The sequence below is a fragment of the Corvus kubaryi genome, unplaced genomic scaffold, assembly GCF_017639235.1.
Source record: "Corvus kubaryi isolate FWS band 111438036 unplaced genomic scaffold, C.kubaryi_AGA036_p1.0 37266, whole genome shotgun sequence".
Taxonomy (NCBI): Eukaryota; Metazoa; Chordata; class Aves; order Passeriformes; family Corvidae; genus Corvus; species Corvus kubaryi.
The window spans coordinates 918,568-928,872 of NW_024581081.1; the positions used below are offsets into that span (position 1 = coordinate 918,568).

General features: G+C 49.5%; 2 protein-coding genes across 2 annotated transcripts in view; both read right to left on the minus strand.

The window, feature by feature from the left end:
• Positions 1-10,305, minus strand: part of LRRC73 (leucine rich repeat containing 73) — a 17,750-nt gene that overhangs the window by 6,562 nt on the left and 883 nt on the right. The window contains exon 2 of the mRNA XM_042025038.1: positions 10,201-10,204. The gene's annotated coding sequence lies outside the window, so the exon portion shown is untranslated. The remainder of the gene's footprint in view (positions 1-10,200; positions 10,205-10,305) is intronic.
• YIPF3 (Yip1 domain family member 3) overlaps positions 5,264-10,305 on the minus strand; it is a 5,554-nt gene continuing 512 nt past the window's right edge. The window contains exons 2-9 of the mRNA XM_042025037.1: positions 10,054-10,264; positions 9,865-9,971; positions 9,210-9,255; positions 8,823-8,915; positions 8,353-8,484; positions 7,721-7,834; positions 7,182-7,305; positions 5,264-5,769 (exon numbers count right to left, since the gene is read on the minus strand). Of these exons, the coding sequence (XP_041880971.1) occupies positions 5,648-5,769; positions 7,182-7,305; positions 7,721-7,834; positions 8,353-8,484; positions 8,823-8,915; positions 9,210-9,255; positions 9,865-9,971; positions 10,054-10,264 (949 nt within the window). The 3' untranslated portion in view covers positions 5,264-5,647. The remainder of the gene's footprint in view (positions 5,770-7,181; positions 7,306-7,720; positions 7,835-8,352; positions 8,485-8,822; positions 8,916-9,209; positions 9,256-9,864; positions 9,972-10,053; positions 10,265-10,305) is intronic.

The following is a 10,305-nucleotide window of genomic DNA, read 5'->3' on the forward strand; positions in this document are numbered from 1 at the left end:
GGCGGGGCGGCGGGACCCAGGGCAGCCATCGGCGGGGGCTGATCCGCACCGGGGCGCGGGATCGCGCCGCCCCGCAGAGCCGGGAGGGGGCCGGGCAGCCCCGCGGGTCCCCGCCCCGCTCCGCCCGCACCTGCCGGGCCGCCCCGCCTTCCCCCGGCCATCGCTCCGGGCCCTCTTCCCCGCCCGGCCAGCACCTCCCCGCGGAACGGAGTAGGTGTGGAAGGGGGTCCGGCATCCTTCATCCCACCCCGGCATCCCGCCCGGCATCTTGGGCCCCGATGCCACTCAAAGCCCGCGAGGGACGTCGGCAGCGCCCGCTGGCACCTGGCCGCTACCCTGAGGAGATGGCGGGGCCAGGGCCGCCGGGGCTGGGTTCCCGACACTGGGGGTGCAGGAGGGTGGGAGAAGCACCTGGGAAGGGCTCTCCGTGCCAGCCCCGCTCCCACCTGGGAAAGAAGCCAAAGCCATTGGGCCCTGGCGCACTCTGGGTGCTTGGTCCGAGGAACTGTGGTGTTCCATGGCTTCTGTAGCGTTTAATGCTTAAACCTGCTAAACCTGAAACCTCGACCCATGACTTAATGGCGAGGTCAGTCTGAGCTGCTCCTCATGGCCCAGAGCTTGTAAGAGCCGGTGCTTGGAGGCAGCTGCTTGGAGGTGAAAGTTGGATGGTTCGGGAAGGGCCACAGATTTCCTTATCACTGAGCACACAGCCTGTGCCCTCCTATGCAGGGCACGCCCCACCTCCTAATTCACAGGTATAGATCAGAGGGATTTGTTCCCTCTCTTCCCGTTGAGTAATCCTGTACTTGGAGAGAAATAGGAAGCAGGGCCCCAGCGTTTTCAACTTCACTGAGCTGAAAAAGGAAGGCAGTGATGTGGAAATTAGGTTAAACCGCCTAAGTAGGCAGCTTTCTGCACGTAACTAATCTGGCTGCTGCATATAGCAGTGCTCAAGTGAATTCCAGCCCAGTGGGTAACACTGGGACAAACCCAGGCTCCTCTGCTTGGTTTGCAGGCCAAGTCCCAGGAGAAGGGATGGAAAGTGAAGAGAAAAATAGGGTGTGGAGGGGGATATGGAGCACTTCTCCTCCATTGAAATGGAGGAGCAGATCACCTGAGCTGAGGATGCATGTTAGGTCCTGAATGAGATAAGGGGATCAGCAGCTTTAAGACTTTGGCTGCAGCATCTAACTCCCAATGTGGGCATCACCATGCCCTTTGAGTAATCCATTGCTGTTCTCTAGAGTATCTACACTCCCCTCTTTCTTTCCCTGTTGCACAGAGATGCATGACCTTGATACTGTTCTACAAGATACACCAAGAACAGACCACTGGTCTGGCAACTCATCTGCGCAGGGATATGAGCAGCAGCTGCAAGCATCCAGCTGTGGTACAGCTGTGGTACAGCTGTGGTACTGCGGCTTTCAGAAAAGGAGCAGCTTATCTCTAAGGTCACATTAAAAGACCCAGGTGAGAAGGGGATCCTATGTATTGTAGGATGGTGAGGGACAAAAGGCTGGATTTCAGAGTTGTGGGCAGGGGGTGACCAAGAAAATTCCAGCTGCTCCTACTGCATGCAGGTCAACTAGAAAGCTACACTGAGACTCACCTCTCAATTACCTCCATGCACTAGTCAACCCACACTTTTTAAACAGACTACTATTAGAGAGGTGCTTGGAGGAGAGCCCCTGGGACATGTCCCACTTCCATTGACAGCAGCAGTCCCGAAACATTGATGAAGATGCCCTAGTGCATCCTTGCTGCCTGTTGTCAGGAGCAAGAGCACATCGAAGAGACAAGTGTCCCACCTACTTTATGCTCAATTCATTGAAAAAAGTGGCACAGGAACTAGTGGTCCAAAGCTTTGGCTCACGAAATGTAATGCAGGGCTATGCAGAAGGGACTTTGGCAATACTATTTTGTGTAGAACTAGGTATTTCTTCCTTGTCATGTGCAGTTACCCAGCAGGTATGAGGAAGGTCATTTATTGTTTACCTACTGGGGCAGAAAGAGTGATGCCATTAAGAGTTCACAAATAAACAGAGAAAAGCAGTGGACGAATAGCAGCTAGAGTGAGAGTAGACGCAGGAAGGAAAACAAATGGGAGAAGAAACAGCCTACCTGTAACCCAAAATCACACCTAAGGTGACCATTAGTGCAACCAGGATGGACTGTAAGAAGAATTGGACTCCCGGGTACTGCACAGGAGAGGAGGAGGTCATAGATGTTTTAATACACATTTTTAGCTTTAATATACAGCTTCCTCTTTCTAATCTGACAGCTTTTTATGTTTATTCCATATTTATTAAAGAGGGGCTATTTTTATTTATTAACACAGAGCTACCCTTACGCAAAAGGGGGAAGTGATGAGGGGGTTATTTCAGATTTGTTGCAAGGGAGAAGAAGGAAAATTATTTGTTATTTGCTGCAAGAGCTGTGGCAGGAAACAAAGGCAGAGATAGTGTAGTACGATAGGGTTTGTAAGGCTTGTTCTGGTAACTAGAGGACATGATTAAGCATTGAGATGCCCTCCCACAAGGACTTTATTAAGCCTGTGTGCTCAGCATGCTCCCTGGAACTGCAGCATGCATGCATTTCCCTGAAAAAACGTGTCCTTCTCTGTCAGTGAAAGGCAATGCTGAAGCTCTCAGCCGAGGACTGAATTTCTGGCAGTACAGAACAGTTCAGCTTCCAGCTGCTGCTGCACAGAGAATTAATCAGGGCTGAAGAACTGGAGCAGAGCAAGCCCCACAGGTTCCAACAGGGTGGTTGGTTGTCACCCCGATCATGTCCTCAGCTGACAGCACACAAGCTGCTCAGGGAGCTTTGCTTACTGTTCATGAGGAGTTTGCTTACTTCTCTCCTCTGTGCTCTGAGTGAAAACACAGGGCACAGCTTCACCCCTCTGGTTCAGCTGAGTGGCTCAGTGCAGGAGGGAGCACAGCTGTTCTCCAACTGTGTCTGTAGATCAGCACCGATACAAGTTTGGTGCAGAATGATTTTTTCTTCTCAGATGAACTTACTCCAGTGACAATTGTCTTTCTCTTTTCCTCCCCCTGCCTGTACTTCCAGAGTTTGCACCAAGAGAAACAGATCCATTCTAGGCCGCCAGGGCAAGAACTTGGAATTAGAAACAAACCTCCCATGGAGATATAAAGAGGGTAATACCAGAAGCAGCATTACAAACTAACACTTCCATTTTGTCAAGTTTTGAAGTAACAGAAATTCTAGGAGCTTAAAGTGGTTCATTTGGTCCAAAAAACCCCATGGAGACCACAAGCCCAAATAATTACCAATTCTCCCAAGTAGCTTGCTCCGAGTTCTGTTCTTCAGCCAAAATGTTTCCCAGAAAAGGGGGTCAGGAGGAGAGAAGAGAGTGAGGGAACCTGTCTGTTACGCATGTGATTGTTAGCAGACAAACTTTTTGCTCTTGAAAGGGGAACAAATTATGAATGTGGGAATAAGCAAATATTAAGTGGAAAGTAGGTCTGTGACTGAAAATGCTCAAGTCCTGTCTAGTGACATTTTTTTCAACTGAAGCAGATGACCAGCCTGATTACAGTAGCTGGCACTATCTTCCTCTCTTTCATTGCACCTTGGCACTAGTCTGAATGCCACTACAGCTGCATCCTCTCCCATTAATATAAACAAGGGACCAAAGAGTGCAGTTCTGACACACTGTCTGCCTTGTGCACTTGTGGGTACACCAAGAAAGGGCAACATCCTGGTGTTTTTCTGCCCAAGTTTAAAGATGAGCTTCTCTGAGGGGTGGCTCCTCTCTCCCAGACATCCAGAACTACAGGGAGAGAAAAGATGAAAGCCAGTTACCAGCTAACAGCTTCCACTCACAGACCAGTAAAAGTTAGAGTAGTGAGGGAAGGCTGGACTACTCAGTTGTGAGTTACTGCAGTGCAGGTAAGCCTAGGCTGCTCTGCTTACCCATCCTTACTGGAGCTTTCCTGCATCAATACACTGGAGATTAATATGCCAACTCTATTTCCATTGCACACTCCCCTATTTCTCCCTTCGTTAAATGGAAACACTGCCCAGAGGTGACAGTCCCATGGCTGGGAGACATGAAGGCCAGCAGCACAAGGGTGGGCTGAACTGGCCTCCTAACAGAAATATCCACTGAAGACCATGCACAAACATGCTGCCCCTGCATGTGCCACAGAGCAACATGGGCAGAAGGGCAGTAAGAACAAGAGGCACTGTGAAAGCATGGGTGTTGGGGAAGATGAAACAGGAAAGCCTTATAAATATGATTGCCTGACAAAAGATTTTGGGAATATGAAAACTACAGGCGACATCGAAATGAAAGCCACTTTTGAAATACCAAATCTTAGTTACTGAACAACTGGAAAACAATGGTATGGCCGACTGAAGGTAATCCCCTCTTGATTGAACAATATCCTCTGCTTGCAGGCAGGTCCAAGGGTCAGAGCAGACCCTACTAGCTCAGCAGAAGGGGTCCAAAGAGTAGTTTTTAGAAGTTAAGATGTAACACTCTATGGTAATATAAGAACTCTTATAGGCTGTATGTAAATGCTATAGGATTTGTATCTTGTATTAGATTGGTTAGTGACAATTAGAATATTCAGTACAGAAGATGATTTATTGTATTGTAACCAGGACTTCAGTATTCCACTCTCACTCTCTCTCTTACTCTTACACACTCTTACTCTCTCTTCACACACACTTCTTCACTCTCATTCCTCTCGCTCTCTCTCTCTCTTACCCGCTTACTCTCTTGCTCTCTTGGGCCTGCTCAGAGCTGCCAGCTGCAGCTCTAAGCAGTGCCCCTGTACCCACGCCCTTTGCAATAAACCGCATGTTCCAAGATCTGACTATAGAGACCTCTCGTCACCGTCCCCGTCGCCGTCCGAACCACCCCAAAGCTCCTACACATGGGGACAGATACATTTCTGACATACACAGCAGAAGGGATGGTGAGGTGAGATAGCAGCTTCGACCAAGTGAAGAGAGAGGGATCAATATGGAACATGACAAGAAAGAGCATGTGGTTAAACACACTGTGCTGAAAACTGAAAATTGCCAGAGAAAGTGAAGTTCCCGCACCTTTTGAACTACTGTGCCTTTGAAAACGGTACCCCAAACAGGCCATGTATCACAGAATATTTGAAGAAGGACAGCAGAAAATTGCAAAGAATCCCCCTTTGAGTCTAGGGCAGGACAGATGAAGGTGCAGAGACCCAAGCACCACGCTCCCATTAGACAAACAGGCTCAAGCATAAGACATCACTCAGCACCAACATCAATTTAATCCTTCCCTCTTCAGGACAGGAACAGGGCAGATACTCCTGGAGTTACATCAGCAAGCGGAAAGAGAGCTAAGGGACAAACTGCGCTGGGAAATCCCAGCTAAACATGCAGGCAACAGAACCACTCTACTCAAGACAGCCCAGACCTGGATGGGGGAAGAGTGTAGCTCTTCTGAGTCACTGAGGTGCGACTCACCTCAGCTGAGTCCACTCAGCTGCCCAAAACCATAACGCAGAGGACAGGTCCAGGAAAACAAAACCAAGTTGTCTTCTTGCTGTTCTGTCCTGTTCCTAAGAGGCAGCAGGTTACTGTGGCCCTATGCAGCCCCCGAAGTAGTGAAGGAAGCAAGTCCAAGTCTGTAAAACTACAGGGTCAATGCAATGGCTTTGGCTGTTGTGTTCACTACAGCATTGGAAACAACTGGAATGTCTCGGGCAACTCTCTGAAAGGGTGGCATGTTAGGTCCTTCCAATGTGTCCAGGATACCTGCAGGAACAAAAAAAAGGGGAGAGAGGCAAGAGTTAGTTCAGATGATAGCAGATGGCACATTTCTTCTTGCCTTTTTCTCTGTCCAGGTAGTGGTTGATGGTGCCAGGGCCCAGAACGGGTGAAGCACTTGCAGGCAATGGGAGGAGACATCTAGCCCCAAAGACTGAACAGGAGTAAACACTTCCATCCAGAAACACAGGGTACACACCAGACCTTGTGCTCAGGGCAGGAAGAGCTTGTGCATGTTCCCAAGAGGAACACAGATCCTTTTGCTTTGAGGGTGTCAGATCCAGTCTCCTGCCACTCGACCTGAATGAAGGTACTGCCAGAGACGTTGCTCTGCTGAGGGAAATTGATAAAATCCTGTTCCTACTTCATCCCAGCACAGATCTTGCTCTTAGACCAAGATTCTCTGTTTGCTTTCATCCTGAGATACACTTGCAGACCCGTATCAGGAGCTGCAGCTGGGCTGCAATGTGGAATTTTTGTCACTGCAGTGCAAACAGACCATGCTTGGCAGGAAATACACAGACCAATGCAAATATCCTCAAGTCTCTGTCAACTACCCTCTTAAGATTGATAATCAGTTTTGGAGTGCTTTGAAGGAAATTGCTTGGAGTATATCTTATTCTATTTCTCTGCCAAGAAGCTGCAGATCAGAACCTATGCCATTAGAACAGATTCAGGAAAGAACAAGATTTGTACCTAAAAGGACTTGTAATGCTATGTATAACCCCTAATTATGCAGATTTATCAGAAATATCACGATGGGTCTGGCTGCCTAAACTCATACAGAGACTTGCAGAATTGCATATTTAGGGATCTGGAAACTCTCTAGAGATGGGGTGAGAGAAGAATTTTGGTTTTGTATTTTTTAAGGAGGTTGAGACTTTGTTAGGAGAAAACAAGAAGAGATGTGAAAGGAGGACCTGACCATGCATGGCCTGGTTAACAAACAGTACTAGCTGGGGAAGATACAGCTTCTGCTATCTGTGCTGTACAACACAAGATTAAAAAAGGTGTTGAACAAAGAAGGAAAAACACTCATGACACATTTCCTGATCAGAGAAAAGCGACCTGACTTCAACAATATTCAGGAAGGGGCTGGACATCTGCATGCAAGAACAGTCAGTGCTGTTACACTTCACTCGGGAAATAATAAGGGTCCTGCCTCACAAACTGGGTCTTAAGTGCTAAAACTCAGTGCATAGTAACTACCCCAATGTTTACCTGCTGCCCTACTTGAACAGCTTCTTCTAGAAAAGCTAGTGGCGGTCATTTTAGAGTTGGAAATTGGCACAGATGCCCTCAGGACCGATTCAAACTGTCCATTCTTTCTCTCAGAGAGAGAAAAGAGAACTTCTCTTCCCCCAGATCTAACACGATGTCTTCAAATCTCCCTTGCTTACCTTCTACCACCTTGTGATAAGCAAAGTGCAGATAGAGGAGGAAAAGCATATGCAGAGCAGCAAGAGTCCCACACAGGATGAGCCGCTGGGTATGTCCCACGGTACGTGACACCAACACAGCAACCTAGGAGAGAGGAGGTGATCAGAGAAGGCCTGAGCCTCTGGCACTGCAGTCAGGAACACCGAGAAGAACAGGTCAGGCAGTGAGAATCTGCAGAAACACTGCACTGAGTCTTTTTCGCAGTTTTCACCGACAAATTTAGAGCAATTCAAAACTGTTCTGTGTAGGTGAACCTTGCCCAGTCCTTGCAGGATGCTCAGGTAAATAAACCTCCTGCAGCTGTTAGAACGGGTGAGGATATTAATCCAAATAGCAACTCCATACACCAGTGCCCAAATTATGCAGGAGCATGGGGCTGTTCTCCACAGCAGCTGGACTGGCTGTGAAATGAACCACCAGGCCAAGGAACAGAAAGCAAACACTTCCCTCCCTTTTTTTGTCCCAGGAAGAGGAGGACCCCAGGCTGCCTGTCCCTTACCATTCGTAGTGTAGACAGTCCACCAACAACCAACCAGAAGATATAGAAGAGGGAGTGGAAGTGGATATTATAGGTGACAAAGAGGGTGATGCAGTGTCCGAAAAGACCGTAGCCCTGACAAAACAAAAATGTCCATGTTACAAGGACCAGTCCCACACAAAGGGCCATTGATCAAGAGCATGAACAGCCTATTCCTGCAACACTTCACCATGGCAAAGCCTCACAAACCACTCATTCACTGCCAAACAGTCAACCAGAACAACAACTTTAACAGCAGCTCACACACAGATAATGTCTGAAGGATTCACAGGCACGTAAGAGATTGAGACAACCTGGGAAACAGAGGAAAGATCCTCCAATCCCAGAGAAATTGCTGTCTCCTGGCTTTTTACCACCAGGCTCTCAAATCAGGAAGTGCAAAGTAGGAGACCTGCACAAAGGAACTGCCTCTTTGTACTATCACTGTGCCTGGGATGGGGCAGGTCAGCAGAACATCCTGGAATTTCAGGTTGTCCCAGTGCAGTTACCTGGGACCAGCAACTTACAAAGACTTTTCCTGTTCTTTGGGAAAAGCTTGTTCTGGAACACCATGCAGCCAATGTGCACCACAGGGCAGCTCCATCAGTACCTACCAACAGTGACAGCATCTGCACCATCGTGATTTGGGCATTGCACAGATATGCCAGGAAATACATGAAAGATGAGACGCCCAGCCAGTAACCGAAGCAGGTGCCAATGGCTGTGCCCATCAGTGTGCCTTCCCTCTGTGGAGACAGTGTCATGATGAAGAGAACTCAAAGAACTGACCTGCCAGCACCCAAATTAATCCCTGAGAGTCCCAGATCCTTTGCAGGCATTATCAAATAGCTGGCTAGCAGCATTCAGGAGGCCACAGGACCTACACCCCAACTTCTCCCAGCAGCAGAGTGTCAAGACTTTCTGGTGCATCCTTCCTCCCACCCCCAAACCAAAATGTTTTTCCTCAAATCAATCTGCTTTTTAGCAAGACACTTATTCAGTTATAGAAGAGCTTTCCTCTCATTTTCTAGTGTCCCTACAGCAACCCAGTCAAACCACCACTTATCACTGAGACTTGACGTACAATGATGGTATCTGAGGTCTTCATTCCATGCAAAAGAATGGCCACCAGTGTGAAAACCAGCATGAGGGGTCCGTACAGCTCGCCTGCAATCTTCTACAGGAGGAGACAGGTGAGGGAAAGTTTGGTTAGAGCCCCTGAACACCAGGGTCCCCACCACAAGTGATGTGAGAAGTACACTGGATGGCGTTTATCACCCAGGTTATCACCTGAGGTTAGGTGAGAGCACACTGAGGTTTGGAACAACCATGGAAAGGAGTCATCAACATTTTCAGGGAGATGAACACCTAACAAACTCAGTCCTTAATAACACGGATTATTACAGTTTTACAAGGTGTCTGGGGGACAGTCACTTGGCCATGGAGTCTGATTCAGCAAAAGGGAACTCACCTGTGGGAAATTAATCATCTTCACAGGAATCATGGACTCCAGCAGTCTGCATCACAGGAAAGCAGGGAACGACAACAGGAGCAGGAAGGACAACAGAATGGTTAACAAAATGCTTCATAAGTAAAAGATCCCAACACCCATTACCAGTGTTTGCTGTTGTGTTGACAGGACTTGGGGGACAGAGATTCTTTCTAAAGGGTGAGTCAAGGTCACTAAAGAAGAAAAACCTTACTGTCAGTGGGCTAACTTTGCTCGGGAGGGGCAGATTCAATGAAAATGCTTAGGGATCCACTCAGGGAGGAGAGATCATTGACGGAACAGCAGGAAGGAAAGATAACTTTCCTCATAAAGGCTCACAAAACTTTGCCTTGTTGGACACAACTGTGTTGCAAACCCAACAGAAGTCACATAAGGTAGCCGAGTACGAAAAGAGCCCCTTCTCCTGCCCTGAGCAGCAATGCTGGGTGACAGGGCTGCCAGCCCAACCACGGGACCTCACTAAGGTGAGCGGGACAACACACAATGTGTTTCCTCATCCGTGAGTCTTCCCGCAGGGCTGACAGCCCACTCCTGCTCGTTCTCTGGGAGCTGACAGCCAGCCTCCTGCAGGCACGGAGCCACCGGCTCCCCGTGCCCCGCGCCGGGGGCTGCCCACCTGGCTCGCACTTGGACGGGCTCCACATCGAAGTAGGGCCGGAGGATGTCGATGTTGGCGTAGAGGCTGAAGGCCCTGGAGGCTTGTCTCTTCCCCACCTGCCACATCTGCGGAGAGAAGGGAGCGGGCAGCGGCCGGCCGGGCAGGCAGGCACCCCGGGGCCGGGGCCGGCCGGGGGACAGCGCTCACCTGGTCAGCGACCTGCCGGCCCAGCTGCCCCCGCAGCCCCTTCATGCCCAGGAACTCCCCGTCCTCCTCCTCGCCGGCGCCCGCCTCGCCCTCCGCCTCCTCCTCCTCCTCCTCCTTCATACGCTGGTGCATCTCCCCCATGTCCTCGAAGCTGGAGCCTGACGTGTCGTCCATGTTCTCCATGTCGATGACGGCGGAGCCGCCACCCTGCGCCAGGGCAGACTCGGCGTCAACACCCGCTCGGCTCGGCCC